At 33.3% G+C, this 23,818-nt stretch overlaps 3 protein-coding genes across 3 annotated transcripts; 2 read left to right on the top strand and 1 right to left on the bottom strand.

The window, feature by feature from the left end:
• Window positions 1-2,093: 2,093 nt before the first annotated feature.
• On the top strand, window positions 2,094-3,230 carry LOC112502121 (ATP-dependent DNA helicase pif1-like). The gene has a single exon (XM_025105952.1). The coding sequence runs from the start codon at window positions 2,094-2,096 to the stop codon at window positions 3,228-3,230; it is 1,137 nt and encodes a 378-aa protein (XP_024961720.1).
• A 6,349-nt stretch (window positions 3,231-9,579) lies between these two features.
• On the top strand, window positions 9,580-10,525 carry LOC112502123. Its single transcript, XM_025105953.1, has one exon. The coding sequence runs from the start codon at window positions 9,633-9,635 to the stop codon at window positions 10,272-10,274; it is 642 nt and encodes a 213-aa protein (XP_024961721.1). The 5' UTR covers window positions 9,580-9,632; the 3' UTR covers window positions 10,275-10,525.
• A 3,662-nt stretch (window positions 10,526-14,187) lies between these two features.
• Window positions 14,188-21,437, bottom strand: LOC112502127 (double-stranded RNA-binding protein 1-like). The gene is made up of 4 exons (XM_025105956.1): window positions 21,319-21,437; window positions 21,156-21,178; window positions 17,549-17,811; window positions 14,188-14,914 (listed from the first exon to the last, which is right to left on the bottom strand). Exons 2-4 carry the CDS (start codon window positions 21,172-21,174, stop codon window positions 14,399-14,401), a joined length of 798 nt encoding a protein of 265 aa, XP_024961724.1. The 5' UTR covers window positions 21,175-21,178; window positions 21,319-21,437; the 3' UTR covers window positions 14,188-14,398.
• Window positions 21,438-23,818: the final 2,381 nt, after the last annotated feature.

The following is a 23,818-nucleotide window of genomic DNA, read 5'->3' on the forward strand; positions in this document are numbered from 1 at the left end:
TCTGAATTACAAATACTCGGTAGGATAAAAAAAATTCCCCCAAGCGATACTTCCATATCTTTATAGACCTTATACACTATCTTTTGTTGTGTGACAGTCAATATTTGTAAACTAACCCTTAGGAAAGCCATGAAATTGTTAAACTCCATATCAAAATGTTCAAGAGTCAGTTTCTCTCACTTACCTTATAACCACCATCTTACATCTGGAACCAACTTCAAACTTAGAAATCTGTATTCACAACGGACGGTGTGGGAAGCCTTCCTCAGCCTACAGATTTGAACGTACAAAAAATTGTTCCATACTTGCAATCCGCATTACGAAGCCTGGGTTGGGGGAAAACTTTTTCCTTAGATCAGACTTCCATATCTGTATAAATCTCATAAACTACCCTTCGTCATGTGAGAGTCAATATTTGAAAATTAGTCCTTAGGAAAGTCACTAAAATTGTTAAAGTCTACATTAAAATGTTCGTGACTGAAATGTACATAGTTACTTCCTCACATCTAAATTTATAACTGAAGCCGTAAATCTGGTACACCACGTTCATACTTGGATGTAGACGGACTATACAACTTCAGAATTTTCATAAATTCATAAACTCAAAATTTCAGTTATCGTCGGTTATAATCCCCATAAAATCGGGAATTACTTATTCCTAACCATGACGTGCAATCCAAAATGGCCAGAAATTAAAATATTTGTTAAGGACACAGGCCTAAATCCAGAAGACAGGTCTGACATTCTTTGTCGTTTATTTAAGATCAAGCTTGATGCACTTATTAGAGAATTGAAAGAGAATGAGTTTTTTAGCAAAATTCAAGCAGGTATGTTCAATTTATGATAACAGTATCAACATATTTCTTCATACTTTAGTCTTATCTTTATTAATTTAAATTGTAACTGTTTTATTATATTGAAAAATGTCCTAAACAGACCATCTGTGACGTCCTCAATGTTCTTAGCTTGGATGCATTGTAATCAAATTTATCAAGAAGCCCGAGAACTCACTTACATTGAACTCCCTACAAAGTTTGTGTGGAAATTGGACGAACAACGTTGGGGTCGAAGGGAAAAAAAAGGTTCTCAATTGGACGGATTCATTCAGTTTCTTCTACTGTAGGAGAAGGATATTATTTACGAATTCTTCTGAATAAAGTCAAAGGTCCTAAATCATTCGAAGACATTCGTACAGTTAATGGAAAAACATATCTTAATTTTAGAGATGCATGTTATGCTCTTGGGCTTTTAGACGATGATAAGGAATATATTGATGCTATTGAAGAGGCAAATTTAACTGCATCTGGTTTTTGTCTCCGCTTCTTATTTGCAACCATGTTGATTTCAAACAATCTATCTAGACCTGAATTTGTTTGGGAAAAAACATGGCAATATAGCAGATGGGATTCTCTACAATCAACGAATTGTACAGTCGCCAGGTATGTTAATTCTATATCTTAAGCATAGAGTTATACAACTATTATCAACCACTATGGTTGTTATTAAATTGTATCTACTTTTAATTCCATGTATTTATTGTTTACATTTATATTATCTTCTTATAGATTTATCTCTCAATGAAGAATAAGTGAAGAATCTAACTTTGTTCGAAATTGAAAAGATTTTGCTCTGTAACAATTCCACGTTGAAAAACTTCACTACTCTGCCTTATCCTGATAATGATTCGCTTGAATCTTCAAACAACTGTTTGATTGCAGAAGAACTGGATTATAACCATCGTAATTTACGTGATGAGTTTCAGACACTTGTAACTGCTCTAACAAATGAGCAAATAGATGTGTATAACGAAATCATGACTGCGGTTGAAAACAAAAAAGGTGGTGTGTTTTTTGTTTATGGGCATGGCGGAACATGTAAAACATTCCTATGGAAGACCTTGGCTGCATCAATAAGATCTAAAGGAGAAATTGTTTTAAATGTTGCTTCCAATGGTATTGCATCTTTACTTCTTACCGGTGGCAGAACAGCACACTCTCGGTTTCAAATCCTGCTCATTCTCAATGAAGATTCTCTTTGCCACATGAAGCCAGACAGTGATGTTCGAGCTTAATAAAGAAAACTACTTTGATAATATGGATGAGGCACCAATGGTTCATAAGCATGCATTTGAAGCATTAGATAGAAGTATGAACGATATTTTCAATACTCAACGCAATGGTGACTCACATATGCTTTTTGGGGGTAAGGTAATTGTTTTTGGAGGAGATTTCAGACAGATTATGTCGGTTATTCCTAATGCAGGTAGACAAGACATCATAAATGCATCATTAAGTTCATCTTACATTTGGGAAAAATGCAAAGTCCTAAGGTTAACTAGGAACATGAGGCTAACTGCAAACAGTGGGAGTTCAGAAATTGAACAAACAAGGGATTTTGCAAAATGGATTTTAGACTTAGGAGAAGGAAAAGTTGTAGGTGATAATGATGGTGAAGCAGTTATTGAGATACCTCATGATATTCTCATTACTGATCGCGTCGATCTTATATATGTATTAATCGAATTTGTCTATCCCTCAATTCTTGAAAACATCAACAACTCAGCTTATTTTCAAGAACGAGCAATACTTGCACCAAAAAATGAAGTCATTCAAGAAATAAATGATTGTTTGATGTCATTGTTTCCAGAAGATGAAAAGGAGTACTTAAGTTCAGATATGCTATGTGAATCAGAGCACCTTCATGATGAGTTTGATAAAACTTTGTACTCGCCTGATGTTTTAAATGGTCTTAAATTATCAGGAATATCAATCCATAATATTTTACTAAAAGTTGGTGTTCCTATCATGTTACTCAGGAATATTGATCAAAAATCTGGATTATGTAATGGTACTAGACTGCGGGTGTTAACATTGGGAAATCGAGTAATAGAAGCACATGTTATATCTGGAAGCAATATTGGAAGTCGTACATTCTTTCCAAGAATGTCCTTAACACCTACAGACAAAAGGATACCATTCAAATTTCAAAGGAGACAGTTTCCAATTGATGTATGTTTTGCTATGACCATTAATAAGAGCCAAGGACAATCATTATCAAAAGTTGGTTTATTTCTAAGACAACCAGTCTTCACGCATGGTCAGCTATATGTTGCTTTATCCAGAATCAAAAGCAAGCAAGGTTTGAAAGTACTAATTATGGATGATGATGATGATATTATTGACAGTAAAATAATGAATGTTGTATACAAAGAAGTGTTTAGTAATATATGATACATGGTTCTTATTTTATTAATGTTTTACCTATTTATCTTATATTTGTTTAGTTTATATTATGTTATAAATATTGTTTTACAACTTCATCTTATTAACTCATATTATTATTAATTCTTAAGAGGCTCATTTTTCATTTATGTTCTGCATTATAATTATCCAACCATAGAGGATCTGCATGTGATACGCAAATTCTCTCACCCTGACTTCGTGCTTCATACAGAGCTTTAGAGAGGGACTGCATGTACTACGCAAAGCCTCTGACCAAACTTCCGTATTTCATACAGAGCTTTAGAGAGGTACTGCAGAAACCACGCAACACCTCTATGCCTGATTATGTGCTTCATGCAGAGCTACACAGCAGCTCTGCATCTACAACGCAAAGCCTCTGTCTACGGAAAATTTATACAAACTTGTAGCATTGGCTAATTTTAGCAATTAACTCTTTAAAATAACTTCAGACTTGTAGGCAGATTGATCATCTTGATTTAGAAGTCTTGCAACGCTGGATATTGTCCGTCATGAACTCTGGAGGATTTCTTCGTCCTTGTGTCTGTAAAGCCTGATTTCGTCCTTCATACAGAGGTTATGCACGTGCTATGCGGTCAATCTGAACCAGACTCCGTGTTTCATGCAGAGCTGCACAGAGGTTCTGCATTTAAGTCTTGAGAAAGAGCTCTGTCTCTTCATGTCATGCGTCAAGGCTCTGTCTCTTACTCTGAAGATGGACTTCAGACTTGTAACTCTGGATAGTTTCCGTCTTAATCTCTGAAAACTTTCTTTACGCTTGTGTCCTTGAAGTCTGATTCCGTTCTTCATACAGAGCTTAACAGAGGTTCTGCAGGTGCTACAGGGTCATTCTGACCCTGCCTCCGTCCTTCATACAAAACTTCATAGAGGCTATGTACTTGTCTTGAGTAAGAGTTCTATCTCTGCATGTACTACCCAGAGCCTCTGATTCCCTTTGCTTGTCTCATATAGAGGTTTACAAAGGCTCTGCATGTACTACGCAGCGCTGCATACTGGATCTACATTGTTTGTCTTCATTTAGAAGTTTTTCTGATCATCGAAGCACAGGCCGTCCTTTGTATATGTAACATTTAATTCTCGAGTAAGAGCATCTATATATCAAAAATTTAATCGGACTTGTACCTTTGTCTAAGCTTATAAATTACCTCCGATTATTATTCTTTATAAAATACATATCAGTTTTTGCTTAATTTTTGTAATTAACTCATGTAATACACGGGTCCGAACCTAGTATGTATATATATATATATATGGGCTTAATAAAATGAGAACTATTTTGTTTGTGGTAACCGTGAGATTCAATCTCAACCAATCATTTTAATATATTAATTATTTTTTTTTAAATTAACATAAAAGGGCATGTTAGTAAATTACTAAATTTAGATTAAATATTTATTTATTAATTTTATATGTTTTAAACTTCCAATTAATTTTGATTTTATATTACCACATGAAACCACAATCTTTTGGGTAGCACATGAAACCACAATTTTTTTTTACCACAATGTAACACAACATCTTGTGTTACCTAATACACTATTGGTATTGTAACACCTTGTCCTGCATCAATAACTATTGGAATGTATAACCCCTTATGACTTATGAGTTTTTAGTTGTAGGCTACCAAAGAATTTCACCATGGGTAGCAATTGAAACCACAATATTTTCTACCGTTTCTCGCACAATCAACAGGATCTTTTGTGTTTTTTGTTTTGATTTGATGATAGAAGATTAGCGGATTTTTAGGACGCTCAAAATAGTCTCATTAAATTAAAAAATTTGACCTTTTTACCCTTATTTACATACTCACATTAAATATTGGAGAGTTATTTTTGAAATTTCAGTAATTAATTTTTCTTTTTTCTAATCATTGATTATTAATTTGTATGGTTGATATTGGATCTCACGGTTACCACAAACAACTCAGTTCTTCCTTGAATGGGCCCTTATATATATATATATATGGGAACGATCAAATGCAAAGCATCCATATTTGTACAAACCGTGCAAACCACCTTCATCCGTCGATTTCATTGTTTATTTTAACGAAATTGTTTCATAAAATTATTTAATCTTATGAAACTGTTTCATACAATACTTTTCTTGATAAAATTGTTTCATATATGGTTGTTTCTAGATTTTAATAAAATTGTTTCATGTATTTCTCTAAAATTAATATAATAAAGATGATAATATTCATCATTAACACCATCCACAATAAAAATGACTAATCAAACCCTTATAATTGCAAAAAAAAATGAAAAATTGTAATTGGTTAAATGAGGTTTGTAAGGTTTGTACAACTAACGAGGTTTACAAAGTAAATCTCCCATATATATAGGGGTTGGTTATTATATAACTCTTTACATTTATACAACCAATACAACTAAATCTCCACCATCTATTTAATTTGATGAATATGTGATCTCATAGAAGTTTTGATTGTTTCATAATATAAAGTATTGATCATAATTAATGAATTTTATTCATCTTCCATAAATATTCAAATCATAATAAATGAACTCTCATCATTTCTATAAACATCTTAATTTATTGGGTTGTATTAGTTATACAAATATAATAAGTTACATTTGAAACGAACGCTCTATATATATATATATATATATATATATATATATATTAGTTTATCTTTAATATAAAATCAATACATTAATTAGAAGGAGTCTTTTTCTATTGATACTTTCACTTGAATTGATTAGGATGCAAAAATGGAAAACAATTTATATCCTAAAGTTATCTCCTTCATTTACTAATATTAAATTATGACCCCTCCCTCACCTATCAATCTCCACATATGACTACACACTAATAAATAAATTCTAGAAACTTCTTTACTCTTAACAAATCTAAGGTACCGTTTAGTAAATATTTACTCGAATAAACGTTTACCAAGTCATATTATCTTACTCGATGAATATGGTAGGGATCAAGAACTTACCTGGTAATAGCGAGACAATGACCAAGAATTTATCTAGTAAGAGCGGGACAAGTACCAAGAGTCTTACCCGGTAAGAGAGGGCGATGACTCTTACCATGGTAAGCGTTTACTTGGGTAAATTATTGCATGTGATGTGGTTTTGTTGAACTAAAATATTACTCAATAAGTAAATGATAGTATTAAATTTTACCAATAAACATTTACCAAATAAGTGTTTGATAAACGAACCCTAATTACATAATAATATTTTACCACCAAAATGACAAAAACATATGATTCACCTGCTCCAAACTAACAATTGAAGGATTCATAGATACATGTTACCCTTTGAACCATCCTTCCATCATTTTATTAAAATAAATAACTAAAAATTAAAATCTTTAAAAAATAATAACATTCGATTTTAACATATTTTTTATTTTTTTAATTACATTATTAATTATATTTATTGGGTTTTAATATGGTTTTGTAACCTTTTGAGGTAACCCAAAGTTAAAATTTGGTTACAATTAGAAAGCTTTTTTAAACCATAAAACTCATAGTCGTATCTGGTGATGCATTTAGTTAAATTACATCATATGGTGTTTAGAATTGTATCTTTTAAAATCTAGCGAGATATCTGACGAGGCATTAAGAAATCAACAACAGTTTCCTCTATAGCTAATCCACACACAAACACGCGTCGATCTCTCACTAGGTGCTAGCCCAAGAAACCTAGATCTATATGTGTTTTACAGAAAAGAAAATGTCTCTTTTCTAGATAATTTCTAAAAGGCGAAATTCTAAGAGATTCAATCATTTGTAATTGATTTAGCCTACCATCTTCTTTTTTTGGTCTAAATTATAGATATACTATAATTTAAATAAGGTTTAGTGATTATTTGTAATACATACACACACACACACACACACATATATATATATATAGGACGTTTCAAATGCAACTCATCATATTTGTACAACCAATGCAACCCAATAAATTGAGATATTTATGGAAATGATGAGAGTTCATTTATTATGATTTGAATATTTATGGAAGATGAGTAGGGTTTATTAATTATGATCAATACTTTATATTAGGAAACAATCTAAACTTTTATGAGATCACATATTCATCAAATTAAATGGACAATTGAGATTGAGTTGTATTGGTTGTACAAATGTAAAGGGTTGCATAATAACCCACCTCTATATAGAGGACGTTTCAATTGCATGTAATTATCATGTAATTATGATAATTACATCATGACACATATTTTCATGATTATCCTCTAAAAATAAAATATCCATGCTCAACTTAATTTAATCAGGTTTCTACAAATTGAAGCAAATGTATCATTTGTATTCTACCTTATAGGGTTTACGTACTTCCTAGCAATATTCTTGTGTGACACGTATCGTGAACATATAATAGCTTACAATATTATTAAAATATTTCATATATTTAATTGAGTATTATTTCTTTCTCATAAACATTTCATTCCAAATAATCTATTGGTGGAATATAATGAAAAATCATTTCTATTTCATGGTAATCATTTTTAGAGACCTCTCCTAATTTAGAGAACTTTACTCTCTCTCTCTCTCTCTCTCTCTCTCTCTCTCTCTCTCTCTCTCTCAAGACTTGGGGATTTATTGGAGCAAAAAATTGCCCAAAATCCCCACTTTCTCCGTTTTGAAAAATCTATTGAAGATGCTCTCACAGCTTCGTCCCACAACCATCATGAAAGAGGAAAACCCTTAGGTAGCGTTTGGTTCGCAAAATGTTTTCGGGTGTAATGGATTATGTCAAAGGAATTTGACTTTGAAGTAATTGGAATGAAATTTTGTCAGGTTAGACCACATATTTGGTTGGCAATACGTTAAAGGAATTGGTATTTGTCTATTTGGTTCACAGAATGCAGCTTTTGAATTGGAATGAAATATTGGTAAACAACCCAAACACCCTTTTTTGAAAAAATTAATTTTTTCAAAGTAAAAATATTATTAATAAAATAATCATTTAATGTGTAAAACAATATAAAATACACAACATCCCTAATGCATTAAACACATAAACAAACGTAACAAAAAAAGAGTTTATTAATACAAGAACGGAAATCAAGCATAAAAAAATCGAGTTTTAGGTTGTCACTATAAAGAAATCGAGCAAAAAATATAAAGTAGAAAAATTTGTTATTCGTAAAAACGAGTAGAAAAAAAGAGTGAATCAAGTAGGAAAAAACGAGTAGAAAGAAAGAGTGAATCAAGTAGGAAAAAACAAGTAGAAAAAAAGAGTGAATCAAGTAGGAAAAAACGAGTGAATCAAGTGAGGAAAAAAGATATAAGGAGCAAAAATCGAAAGTAGAAATCGAGCATATAGTAGAGAGAAATCGAACCTAGAGCAGCTATGGAGAAAAGAGAAATCGAACTTGAGAAGTGACACTGAGAAATCCAAAAATCATTGTGATGGAAAGAAGATATTAACATAATAGAGTTAAGGGGTATATTTAGGATTATGAAATTAGAACATTCTATTCTATCAGAATACCACTTTATTGCCAATAAATGTTTAAATCCTTTGTTTGTGGAATTCAATGGATTTTGAAGATTCATTTCTTAAAAAAAAAAAAAAAAAAAAAAAAAAAAAAACCAAACGAGAGAATGAAATTTTGTCAATAGAATTTAACATTCCAATTACATCGGATTTCTTCATAGCTGCGAACCAAACGAATCCCACCAACTTACCGACATCACCATTCAAGAGAAGACATGGTTCCTAATGTTGCATTACCTCATTCTTCCTTCTTATAACCGAAAAAGGTTTTATCGTAAATTTTTCAGCTTTCGTATCTTTTGTTTTAAAATAAAAAATCGATGAAGATGTCAGATTGTGTCTGCAATTATAAAACCCTTATGTTCTGATCGACAACTTTTGAACCGTCAATGTCGCATCCACAAGGAATAGCACTTCCAAAACACCGTTACAGAAATTTGGTCAAAAGCACCTGCACTTACTAGATCTCGATTTTTACTAGTGTTAACTTTTTAGATCTCGATTTTTACTAGTGTTAACTTTTTAGATCTGGATTTAAATATGAAATGTAGTAACTACGTCCATCTCAGCCTCAGGTAACGTTTTAAATATGAGATGTAGTTAGCGTTAGCGTGGGACGCCACGGATGCAGAGCGACGTTTTTCAAGACGGCTATAATGGTTGATTTCTAGAAAACTTGAAAAAGGGGTATGACCATGACAATATACAAGGTACCAGTTTTTATGCATGCTGTACAACCCATGATATAAAGTCGACCTTGTTGACCAAGATTCCCCCATCCATCACTTATTGCTACAAATCAACTTTCAACAGATCCAAATCCAATCGTTCATCGTCTTCCCCAACAATCGCAGAGAGAAATTCATTTCCATCACAAATGGAGTTTGATCTGTTGATACAAGTTGCTTTGATCTCCATCACCGTCTTCATGTTCTTATGGATGCAAAATATTCCCCAAAATCTCTTCGACAAAATCCGTTACAGAGATCGAACTAGCTACGCCGCCAAGCGCCACTTCGTTCTCGGCGCTGAACTCTTAGCTAAATCCAGATCCACCACAGACCGCACCACCTCCAATAAGCTAGCCAAATCAGCCGCCGAACAAGCCGACGAATCGATCTCGCTGAATCCAAAGGACGCCGCACCACATATTCTAAAAGCATTAGCTCTTGATTCCCAAGGATTCACGACGTCAGCTTTGGATGCGTTGGACGTCGCGTTGTCGCCCTTGGCTGTCAAGTCGTTGAGCGACGGCGAGAAAGGCGATGCGTTGTATAAGAGGGCGGAGATTAAGGTGAAAGCGAGTGGTAAGGGAGATGGAGTTGAGTCGGCGTTGGCGGATCTGGTGGAATCGGTGCGGTTGAAGGCGGATAACGCGGCGGCGTTGCGGTTGTTGGGGGAATGCTACGAGAAGAAAGACATGAAAGAGGAGGCGGTGAAGGCTTACATGGGTGCAGTCAAGATCGAGCCTGACTCGAAGGTGGCTCGAGACGCCTTGGTGCGCTTGGGTTCCACGTAGTGACGCACAAAAGAGGGAATAAGAATAACATGGTTGCATTATGTTGTCGTTTAATTTTTCTAAGTATTTTTATTAAAATACAAAAAGCCACGCCTTTGTGGGGAAAAAAGGGGGCTGTTGGGCTGTTTTTTCATTAAGCCCCGAATAGAGTAACTTATCTGTATGGATTAATTGTTGTTCGGATAACAATTTAAATATTTTACTTATTGGACGTCAATTAAAATAATTGTCAAGGTTATTGTTAGAGTCTCACATCGGCTAGACTTGATAAATTCTTTTCGATATATATATATATATATATATATATATATATATATATATATATTAGAACCTTCCTTCTCTTCTCAAGGATTATTTTGAAGATTAATTTGAGTTTTGTAATATTTTTATGAATCAAGATGGTTATGTGTGTGTGTATATATATACTGAATTATATTATTTATTCGTTACAAAGGAACAAATAAATCTCTTAAGAACAGAACTCATCGGACAAGTTTGTCCGATGAGGCCCTTCACCGGCCAAAGCAGTGTCTGGATATGTACCCTCACCGGCCAAAGCAGCGTCCAAATATGTACCCTCACCGGCCAAAGCAGTGTCCGGATATGTACCCTCACCGGCCAAAGCAGTGTCCGGATAAGATCATATGTTGAATGTTGTTCGAGCAAGATTTAATTTGTCCGCTAACCTCCTTCTCCGGACATAGTGTTGTCCGGATAAGCTCAAGTTTGTCCAATAACCTCCTTCTCCGGACATAGTATCGTCCGGACAAGATCAAGTTTGTCCAGTAAGACAGTAACCTCCTCTCCGGACATAGTATTGACCGAATAGGACTAAGTACTACACAACAATCAATTTAGAAAGTGAATTCTAAATGGCGGTGTAACCGTGATAGATGAAATGGCGGTGTAACCGCGATAGAAAATATAAAAATCCAGATTTGATCTATCTCGGGTTTTAAATAAGTAAGTTGTGTTTTTGTGAGAGGGTAATTTACTTACTAGGCCTTTTGGTCTAACGCTAAATTATTATACTAATTTGTTTTGCAGGTCATCCCTCAGCTCAGGATAAAGGCAAATGAAAAATGCGAAGAAGTGTTATTATGATAAAGTTTTTGTTAATCCATACTTTCATTTGTCATGTAAACATACTTTGGAATGTTATATAACTTTAGTATGGAGAATATGGTAATATATGATAAAACTTTGATGAATTCATACTCTTTGTTTCAATAATGTCTCCTTTCACAACTCTAATTTCTTTTTAGGAAGGAATGAAACCATTTGTATCTTGATTATATTTTTTTTATTCAAAATTTTCAAACTACTAATTCCTTTATTAGATTAATCCTTTCCTTTGATATTAATTTATGCTATTTTTGACTTTCTAATTAATTTGAATATTCCATCTTTGGTTTGACCACTTTACCCTTACCCTCACATGGTCTCCTCACCATCTTTTGAATATATTTTGGACCATGTCCATAAACATATTTAATGACTTATTTTGGCTGTAATTGTATTATTATTATTATTATTATTTAAAATTGAATAAACATTCAAGATTATATATTATTTGTACATATCCCCGTTGCGTTATCATTTTAATCTTATGTCAACTTATGCATTGCATTTATCACAAGAATTGATTATGTATACCTCATTAAGGTTGATCTTCAATTAAAAATGATACAAAAGTGAAGATCATTTCTTACCCTTCTCACATAATGTTGTTTCTCATTGGAACTCAACCCTTTATTACCAATAGTATAATAGGGTTCATTTCTGGTGATAATGAAAATTGTGATTAGAAGGGTAAGAAAGTAGTTTCACCATTAAATCAATCGTAATTGTACACAACTACTAGATCAACACAAGTGAGATACACTAGATCAATTCTCTTCTATAACATGATTCATGGATTGTTTTGGAATTAAAAATGATCAAGGATCCAAATCACTTCTCATATTTCTAACCTTAACTCATATTTTTCACATGACTCTTCATCTAGTATCAATATCTATAAACATCCAAATATATATATCTATCTATATATATATATATATATATATATATTTCATAATGGGCCAGTTCAGTTGCAATTATGAAACTGGGGACAAAGAAGAGTGTACCACGTGTCCTAAACACTCACAGGATATTTATCATGAATTGTGAAAAAAAGCTACATTCATTATTCATGATAAATGAGAGCAAATTAGGACACATGTCGTGCTATACTTTGTCTTTAAGTTCACAATGAAAAACAGGTTTCTGTCAGAAGCTTTATGACCAAGGAGGTTTACCCACGATGACTCTAAGTTATTTATAGTCATTCAAAGGATTAGTCGGTTCGTAAAAACCATGGTTGCCTAAAAATAAAAAGTTTACAATTGAAAATTCTTATACTTGTTAAATCATTTAAACCATTGATATTTGTGACGTATAATTTATTGAAGAAATATTAATATTTGTACAAAATTATAATTAATTAAAATAAAGAGGTTAATTTATTTTAATTTAATGCAATAAATAGAAAATGGCACAAACCACGCATATGCCCTTGCCGTAAGCGAAGGTTTATTTTGTTTTATTATTTTCCCATTTTCAGTTTTATTATTTTCCTTCTCTGCTAATTTTAAAAAAATAATTATACATATTTTATCTGTTAAAACATAAACGAAAAAAATGACTCGCAAAGACTTAACTCTAAAAAATAAATGATGGTAAATAAGGTTGTTACATTAATTGAGGTGTATACATCTATTGCGGTATGCTGCTCAGAAGCTCGTACTCCACCTCACAACATTAATTACAGTCTCCATTAATAGGAACTCAATCTCCTCGAATATTTTCAGCAGTATCACATTTCTATCGAGCATGTATCAAACATTTGTTGAGCCATCTTAATCTTGATCGTATTTCTCTCGGATAAAATTGCAATACTTCATTATCCACCGGTGCAAAGTAGTGTTTCCTCTTCTATCCTTCAGCATTTGTTTGGTTATTCACTATCGCTTCTTTCTTTTCTCTAGATATACGTTGTTTCAATCACTATAATTATCGCGGTAAGTTTAATCACTGCTTGTTAACTAAATTTTGTCAAATTATATCGATGCCCTTATTAACTTAATTTGGCAACTTAATCAAAACTATAGGAATTTGGAATTTTAGGGGTTGCTATTCATACCCCTCACTCATATATAATAGTTCTTAACCCCTCCCTCCCTCCCTCCCTCACTCACATACCTTCTATAAGAGGGGGTATGACAAAAAATTTAAGAGCATCTCCGACAACTATGTTATTTTAGAAATTTCAGAGATTTAAGAAAAGTTTGCTCTAACAGTTATGCTAAGTTCTTCTAAAAAATAGAGAAAATATGAAAGAAAAAGAAGAAATCATAATCGACACGATACTTGGTAGTTGGTACAGAAAAGACCTTATAGAAAATCCATTTATCCCAAAATTCATCCTTTCAATTTTACCAATCAAACGAATACATATCATCAAATAGAAAATAATCATAAATAAAATAAAGTAATAAATAAAATGTGTCTTCACCTGATTGATAGAATATGAAACAAACAGTAAATTTTGGGATAACTGATTTTTATTCACTATTAACACCCTTGTTCTTGGAGAAATTGACCGAAATAGTCATCTATTTCTCTTACATAGATTGGTCTTCTAAGCCACCATTTCTCTCGGTGACAAAAAATTTACAATTTCTACCTATCCCACTTGCAGACCTAGGTAGAAATTGTAATTCTTTTTTGTCTTTTAGTTAGGCCTATAAATGGATTGCGAAGGTAGTGACATTTAGATGAATCAGGAAAATTAAATTAAATGGCTAAGAAACGAATTAGAAACGGTTATAATTTCCCCTATTCTTGAACCTTAATCACCCCACCCCACCAATTCTACAAAATAAACCGAGATTCCATTGCATACCAACCAGTCACCATCAAAGTAGTAATAATAGTTACAATAACAAACTCTTAAGAGCCTTCAAGCTCAAAAGGCACCAAGACGTTCCTTCCTACATCCCAACCAATTCCATTCATATAATAATAAAATCACATCTAAATCTAACTCCAAATCTCCCAATTTTATCTCCCCACAATGATTCCTACTCTAAGACTGAACCCGGATTACCACACCCTACCAAAACGCTTCCTCCGTTTGACTTCAAATCATTGACTTCCGCAGCAGAAGGATCATTCGTTTTGACCTCAACGTCACCCGATGCTTCAACTTTCTTCTTCCGTCGTTTGTGAAACCGGCTTTTTTTCCTTTTATTCGTTTTCACTTTTTCCTCGGTTTCCACCACGGGCCGCTCAGGTGCCTTCCGTTTGGTGGGGACCACCGTATATATGGATTCTGTATCGGGTGTGTCAGGTTTTCCATTAGGTTCAGGTGCGCTCATCTGTATAGCTAAAAGTGCGGTTTTTGCGGCTTTAAGCTCGGCTTCCTTCTTTGTCTTGGCTGATGCACCTATGTATTTGATTCCTCCTATGTCGACTGTGCAAGAAAACGGGGATTCTCTGCCCTTTTTCTCGTCCTTTGTGCAGATATAGGATGGAATAGCGTAGTTCATCTTTTGTGCGTATTCTTGAAGTAGATTTTTGCATAATCCCGTTTCATGCTACAAAAATCCACGAGAAAAACAAAATCAGCTGAAGAAAGTATAATAGCCCTATTAGAAAAAATGACCACCATTCTGCGTGACTTACGAGCCATGGCGTTTTCCAAATGTGACTTATGGCAGCAAATCTGTATATCATATATACACACACACACACACTTGTTTTCTACTATACTTAATGAATCGATGATATTAAACAATTTAAATCAAGTTATAAAACTAAAACCTAAAAACATAAAAGATCAGCCGTTCCATGCATCAGGTCACGACGTGTCACGGGCTTAACATGGTATGAAAGACGAGCATTGAGCCATGACAAGCCGTTTGAAACACAGAGAACATATGGTAAAGTGCTCAAATAAAAAAATCTAACAAAAAGTGGCCTAAAGTAATTTCTCAATAGCACAGAGAACAAACAAATCTCCATTTCAGTTGCTAAAAGTTTTTGGTCCAACTATATATATATATATATATATATATATATATATAGTTTCTTATTTCATTTTGAGTTTTCTCAAACTTTTCTCCATAGAGACCTTTAAAATGTATAATACTTATATATGGCAAATACTCGCACAATTTGAACCTTGACCTACTGGGAGGCCAGCTGCCCAGCTCTACCGGTAACCCGAGATACCGCTGGGCAAATGACCCTTTTGTCTCCATAGAGACCTTTCTGCACTCAAATATTCCAACGGGCCACCTATTTTATCCGAGTCAAAAGATTGTAAACGAACATGATGTAAACAAATAGACCAACAAAAAGTTCCTTTATCCACAAATTATAACGGCCTCTAGTTATTCAGATGGCAAAAGGGAAGGAGAATCAAATCACAACAATCAACAGGGTAAGCTAGAGCCTCTAATTTACTACGTAAAGATTCACGATTCTTTTTCCTACATATGGACCTGTGAGCAAATGGCTGCCCTACGAAAGGTAAGAAAACATGGGTATGTTTGGCATTTACTTGCTAACAAAAGAAATAGAACATGTGAAACTTTATGTGATTCTGACCTCCAAGCATTCAAAAATCAATCTATCCCACCAATCTAGTATAGTAGCATGTGTAAGCACAAAAAAAAATATAAGGTAATTTCTTCAGATTTTCACATCTATAGACAATTTTTCTAACAAACTCACCACCTTCCGTTGAACCACCAGGGGAATCCAGCCACGGGTGGACCTAGAAAAGTTTTCAAGCGGTGCACCATTTGACTATAAGTAAGAAATCTATCAAAATCTTTCATAAAATTGTTACAGATCTGCTGGTTGGTTTCTTGCCCTTGCCAAAAGAACCATGTTCGAATCTTGCAATGGCCTTGTCTTTTGCATTTTTTTTACATACACACAGAAAATAACACAATATTTAAGCTAAAATAAATAAATGCAGGACTCCAACCTGCACCCTTTGGACAAAAGGGCAGCATGCTAACCATCTCTGCCATCAAGAACTTGTGCCAATATTGTAGTTTCAAAAAATACAAGGGCACCGAACAAACAATATGGTGACACCCTTCAGAAAAGTATTTTTTTTTCCGATTAAGATGGAACCACGAAGTGGTGGTGGCACATGCCACCGTATGCTCTTAACTAGGTCCACTCCTAAACCCAGCATTAATGGGTGGGCACCTACAAAAGTTTTCACCATCTGGTCTCATATTTGGATCTCAAGTCTTACATAAAGCAATATGTATGCGTACACAATTAGACAAAATAAAATTAGAACCTTCTAATGCTAAAATGCCAAGAAGTACCATTTCATTCATATACAAGAGGCGTGCACAGCCAGAGAGAGACTAGAGAAGATTTAAAACAGAATCAAATTGATACATTTTACAAGATTCCATTAAAGGAATTACTTTGTTCAACATTGATATGCATAGTGTGCTTTACATTAAATATTTGATAACTGCAATTAAACCATAATAAATACTAGTCATAATTGATTGCTGGTGAACTACGTTTGGCTTAGCAACGAGTGGGAATGGAAGGTTTTTTAGAGGTAGCCTTTCTTTTGTGCTTTGCAAGAGGATAACCCTGTTGCTCACCACTGGAAACTAACCTCCCAGTCACATAGAAGTATCCTTAATGGCTATGTTGCCAAAAGAATGTCGATATTAGGATTCAATGGTTCTAAAACATTAATGATACAAGGGCACGTTTACATGCGCGTAAATGTAAATATGTTTATACAAGTTTGAAAGCCAACCAATAAAAGAAGAAACAATCTCACCATTCCTACATTTAACAAAACTAAATGCATACTTAAACTTAAGTCTTGTGGCTGATATTGTCTCTACTTCTATTTAGTAGGCCTAAAAATTATTAATACTATATTACTCTCAGATAAAGGAAAAAGAATTCGGTGTATATCCTGTCTCCTTAGGCATAAGACAAGCTTTTTTTTGGAATTTCAGCCTCAATTACTAGTTATAAATTTCTGAACTTTTATCGCTCTATATTTTAAAAGAGGTCAAAATTACCCTTCCATTGTACCCCAATCATGTATTCCCACCAGAATTCAACATATGATAGAAGTACAGCTGCTTCCTAGTATTGAAAATAGGGAATGACCAACATAATTAGATTATGAGTTTGGAAAGTTTTCACTGTATTGACAAAGTAATAGTTACCACGGGATGAGAAACGCTTTTGTCTGTGGCCCCAGATTTGGCAATTTCAATGAGAGCAATTTCAGCAGCAGATTGTTCAGCCGCCTTGCGATTCAAAAATCCAGTCAGAGAATGGTAACTTTCATCATTTACGACCACAGTTGACCTAAATAATGGCTGGTGCGAAGGGCCTTCCTTGATTGTACGATAAATAGGTGTTGTGAGTCCTGCTTTTTGAGCATACTCTTGCAACCGACTTTTAAATACATAACAATTTGACACACCTGCAACATTTCAATGTTTTACTAATTGAAGCCAAAAAGTTAATCAGTTCTAACACAGGTTAAAGAACACAAAATGTGAACCTACGAATACTGCAAGAATCCATAATAGAAACAAGAAACCAAAGAAATCTAACATTCTTTCAATCAAGCTCTGCAAGACAAAATATCCTAACAGGCAATGCACTTGGAAACATAAATGAAAATGAAACCACCCACAAGTTTCGATTCAATTCCTTTTCATCATTTCCTCCTATTCTCTATTTTGTGAGCCCCATCAATTTGTTACTGTCCTGCCAAACCATTTCCTCCATAAACCAAACCAAAGAATCCCCGATATAACTCACCCGGTAGTTGGGGGTGGGGTGTAAGATGTGCACAAACCTTTCCACTGACCCAATAGGCAGAGAAGCTGTTTTTGAGACCCCTCCCCCGACTTGCTCGAAAAAGAATTAGGAAAAGACTCGGAAAGGATCATTAAAAGCCACATTATTTCAAAGAATAACAAAATTGGAGACAGAAATAGAAAAAGATCGCAAAGAGCCTCCCTAGCTAAATAGCACAAAGCCTATCTAAAGACCTTCACCCCTCTCCCAACCCACCCTCTACCCTCCTACCGAACGCTCCCCTCACAATCAAATACCTCCCCCCCCCCCCCCAAAAAAAAAAAGGTGTCTAGATAGAAATTTTACTTTTGAGAAAGTGCACCAAAATTCTAACTTTTGACCAGAAGTTGACACAAAAACAAGTCATTCTGATTTCACACTGTAGAAGCTAGAATTAAGATGTATGCAAACCTTTCCACTGTCCCAAGAGTCATAGGGTGTTCCTATATTTGTAGAAAAACATAATGAAATGGCTACAAAAATATGATCATATTGGATCTTGTGTATTTCCAATCTTCATTCTATAATTCTTGTTTTCATTAAATTTTAAATTTCTTTCTTAAATAGTTCATCTGCATTTCTCTTCCAATGGTAAATTCTGCAAATACATTGATTCAACTCCCAACACCTATGACTCTTCCACGGAATCACCCCTCCACCCACTAGATCTTCAACTAAATGACCATCCTTGTCACTGTTTCATCTCTCCTAAGCTCTATCTAGGGCTCATCCTATCATTAATGGTGGTTTTGTTGAACTGTTCACTGAGAAAGAACAAATGATGAGCTTGACTTGAGGCTACTTAACACAATCACATACAAAACTAAAAACAATTAATGTGTTCTCTTTAAGAGAGCTGCAGCATGGCAGAAAATGGCAGATCATTTTCTACCATGGATGGCCACTAAAATTTTCAAATAAAAAAGAATTTGCATCTGTTGAAACAAGAAGAATCTTAAACTCAGTTCGAAAAGATGAAAGGAATCTGGGATGGGATTACTAAGTTAAGGCTCCTTGTCATTGTACTTGCAGATGCGCTTCTAGTGCTGGTCAAGGAAGAAGTTGATGCTAATTCTCATGAGACGTAATGACTCCACCTATTTCTTATCCTTTCCATACCAAGCTTATAGAATACTAAAACTGAAAGAAAACCAAAGATAGGAGTGCATATCTGGTGCTAGTAGACTTCTTCTGTGACTAATAACTCCACTTTTACAGCAAGTAATCCTCCCAAAGTATTTATTTGCATTGATCCTCCAAAGTCAGAAAGCACTTGTCCCAGAAATCCCTTCAAGAACGGAGTTCATTGTCTAATTGTCACAAAGAGGGGCACACAATGATGAGTATTGTAAACTGAATCCTTTCCTCCATGCACCTCATGCATTTTGTGGTTCAGAACTCCACTTCATCAATGCAAATCACAATTCTACTTCCACAACTCAATTCCAAATCAATCATCAAAACACATGCAGTTCCATTTTCAGATCCAAAGCTGATGGTAACTGAATGCAAGATGACGATCTTTCATCCCCTGGTAGCTCCGAAAGACATTCTTTACTTTGTTTCTAAATAGAAAATCCTACCAATATTAAAAATTATATATATACCAACTGTACATAATGAATCCTTGATATGGGTAAATGGCTCCACCATTATAAACTTTTTACCAAACTGCATGTCCCAATACAACAGGGGCACCACCATCCATTTTAACAAGTCTTAAACTTGTAAAATATATGGTTATGATTCAAAAGAAAACTGTTTACTAGAGCACATGCTGAGAGAAGGAAAACAGAGGTTTACAAATAAATGCACTAGTAAGGAAGAAAAAGCCACGAAGTACAAGAACTTAGAACCATTTGCCTCTTGCTGCAAGCACAACCAATAAATGCACTTCCACCATCCACTCTTCAATCTTTGCTTAGTATTCTTAAATATCTTTGCTTCAATACTCCTTTTTTCCTATAACAAAATTGCTTCTGCAGCTCTTATTACCTCAAGATTCAAATAATGATTCACCAACAGCCATACGATAATCCTTCTCAATGTATATCTTGCTTAGAGGAGAACATACGATTCTTAACATACTTTTACTTTTTTTTAACACAACCAGTCATATCACTGGGTTTACAGGAATCCACCTTTTTACAATTATACTATAAATTTTAATGATGTTGTTGCACTCTCATGTCTGTTGATCCCCCCCCCCAATGTATAGCTCTCTTCTTTGTCTTTCATTTATAACCCTTCTTGCCAATTTCTAAATCAATATGTATGACTAAAAAAATCAATATTGACTTACCAAGATATCCATGTGCATGATAGGCTGCCATACAAAGGATATACTATGTCTTAATAAAAGAAGCCAATCAGATTCCAAAGCATTGGTTCCGTTGGTCCATCCAATATAAGCCACATAAAAGGGGAATCTTTTGTTACAATGGAAGCATCAACCAACTCCATTCCTATTATCAGGTATTTAAAACATTTAAATATTCCATGTCCCTAAGGCTTCAATGCATTTTAACGAATTGCAAATTCATATTGTGGGTCTGTTCACCATTACCTTCACTTGATATATTTACAATAGTTTATCTCTTATTCTCTTACCGCTTTTGCACATGATATAAGTTTGAAAATACTTTAAGACAACATAACTTCATTTCCACGCTACAATGTGATCAAACATAAGACATAACACTCATTGAGCACAACCCATACTCGAATAGTATGAACAATTAAAATCCTTCAAATTCACATGCAAAATTCCATTTGCAACAACACAAGCTGTATTAATCATGTACGATTATAAAGACAATCGCTTCAAATCCCTTCTTCACCAGTTTCGTAAACAATGCCAATGATAACACCTTTTCGTAATCAATTTCTCAAACCAATTTGCAATCCACTAGACACCCTAACAAAATCAGTAACGATCAGCATGAAGAAACAATAACTTACTCTGTAATTGCTCATCCATGTACCTGTAATTCCAATTAAAACAAAAAAATAAAAGTTAGGAGGAGCTCAATCACAAAGACATTAAGAAACTTGATATGAAAAAAGGGAAATTGACATGAAGAAAGTGGTGAGAAATTATACGAAGAAAGGAATTGGAGCTTACCTCTTGAGATCCGGAGGTTTGACCTGATTTGCTCAGGCGAAACCCTAGAGAAACGGAGGCAGCGAACACAGAAGGTGACGACAACGAAAAGAATTTTTGTGAGGTTTATCGCGCGAATAAACCCTACTATATTCAGGCTTCCTTTTTTTTACTTTATTTGTTTTTTTCAAATAATTCTATATCCCATTATTAATCGAATAAATAGGCCCCAAGTTTATACATAAATCGTAATTTTTAACACAATCATGGAAAATGTGTAATAATTAATAAAATAATGAAAATGACTAAAATACTTTTATTTAACTAAACTCAACGACCGTTAAACAAAATCAAATCGTAGAAAATTGATAAAATAGGAGACCAGATTCAAGTTTTTAAAACTTAGAGAGGATATCCGTTGAAAATTAAAAACGTTAGACACCAGCATTAAATTTTACTTCTACTAGTATGGGAACCGCGCGTTGCGTGGTAATATGAGTACTTTGATTAATGATCTGATGATTGTCTATGTAAATATATATTAATTGTTAATAGATACATCAACAATCGTATTCAAATAATTCGAAAAAGTTAAATAAAATATAGTTAGTGAAATTTTAATATATACACACACGTATGTATGTATGTATATATATATGTATATTGAGAGAGAGATTTGTTTATTAATAAAGTTGTAAAACTAAATAAAATGAATAATAATAATGATGGGAATATTAAGAAATCTGACACAAACTCAAGAATAAAAAATACCCCACATAAAGATATGTCTCATTCAAAGGATGATGTACATGTACCATTTTTCATCCTCAACACACACTTTGACTTAAAAAACACAATAATGAATGGACCAACCATATGATATGTAAAAATTTACATATCAAACTTAAAGACTTCAAATCTTTATAACCCAATAGATAAAACTATAATGCAATCAATATCACAACATGAACATACATAAAATTATAATACGACTAAACTTACGATAAGAACATACTTAAAAATATAATCCAATCAAAATCTTGATACAAACATATATAACATTCTAATACACTCTAAATTACAAAACATACTTGTATAAAATCCTTACCTTAGATCATAATCATAAATTCCYACAATCCAAACTTGAAAACTTCAAATTTTCAAAACTTGATATATAAACGTTAAAAAACTCGAAAACCTGCGAATCAAAAAACGTTCAACATAAGTAAAAATTACATAGTGAATTTGAATATTTTAAATCTTCACCTAATACATAAGAGTTATATTGTAAACAAAAATCACGATACAAACATAAATAAAATTATAATGCAATCAAAATCATGAAACAAATCAATATAAAATTATTATCTTATATTGCAACCAAAAAATCAAATATTGAACTTSAAGACTTCTTCAAATYTTCATGACATAATGCATAAAAACAATAATGCAATCTAAATAACGATACAAACATACATAAAATTACGGGAGAAGTGAAAAAATAAAAAAACCTATGAATATTATTAATAGTAAAAAAGAAGAAAAACCAAAGTGAAATAAAATAAGTTTAGAGATGTATAGGATTGAGATAAAATTTGAGAGGGTGTGAGAGATGAAGATGAATAAATAGTTGTTTATATATATAAAAATAAATGATTGATTGGAAAAAATGAATGGTTTGGAGTTATGTCATTAGAATTAATATAGAATGAGATGGATTGTTTGGAGTTGAATGCATACATTTAAGAAAAAAAAAACATAAATTGACAAAAAAAATATAGTAGTGGATATTGAGAGAATGAATGAAAAAAAGAAAAATGAGGAGGCTTTAGAAGAAACCACCTTAGACATTAGTTAAAAAACCTCTAAAATCCCAACAAAATTAAAAAGAATTGCATACTCGGATTAATCGTCTCGAAATAAATCTTTAAAAGAAAATGTAACCATTAAAAAAGGACATGTTGAAGTTTATTGATGCTACATAAAAAATTATAACAAAAAAAAACGTTAAAATCTCAACAAAAGTCAAAAGAAATGCATACACACATTAGTTTTCTCAAAGTATACTTGAAAAAAGATAACCATTACAAAAACATGTTGAAGTTTGTTGAGGCTACATCATGGTTGGTARTACTTTCAAGATTYCATCATCAGATCATTAATCGAACCATTGTTGCCATGAAAACTCTAAATATGTTGTCAAGAACAAACACTCTGTTTCATTAAGAAAACTTAGGACAATTATAGAAAAGAAAAGTAAAAAAAATCTAAAATCACAACAAAAATAAAAATGAACGCATACCTGAATTAGTCTTCTCGAAATAAACTTGAAAATATATTTGTTGAAAACTAACAATTTATGAAATGAAAAACAAATCAAGTGATGAAGATGGAGAAAAATAGATTGAATGATGAGCAGTTCATGAAGAAGAGTTAGGGAAAATGAAAGGATTATGTTAAATGCAAACATAAATGAATAATCAATGTTTATAAAAATTAAAAAAAAAGATTAAAGGAGGAT

The sequence above is a fragment of the Cynara cardunculus genome, unplaced genomic scaffold (genome assembly GCF_001531365.2).
Source record: "Cynara cardunculus var. scolymus isolate 2C unplaced genomic scaffold, CcrdV1 Un_Scaffold_929, whole genome shotgun sequence".
Lineage (NCBI taxonomy): Eukaryota > Viridiplantae > Streptophyta > Magnoliopsida > Asterales > Asteraceae > Cynara > Cynara cardunculus.

What these genes read in the sequence shown, in the direction of transcription:
- LOC112502127 (XM_025105956.1), bottom strand. An exon ending in AAAGCGTTTCTCATCCCGTG is followed by an intron (nt 14,915 to 17,548) that starts GTAACTATTACT and finishes GGATTTTTGTAG; the next exon opens with CATGAAACGGGATTATGCAA.
- LOC112502123 (XM_025105953.1), top strand. Translation starts at nt 9,633, where the DNA reads ATGGAGTTTGATCTGTTGATACAAGTTGCTTTGATCTCCATCACCGTC.
- LOC112502121 (XM_025105952.1), top strand. Translation starts at nt 2,094, where the DNA reads ATGGATGAGGCACCAATGGTTCATAAGCATGCATTTGAAGCATTAGAT.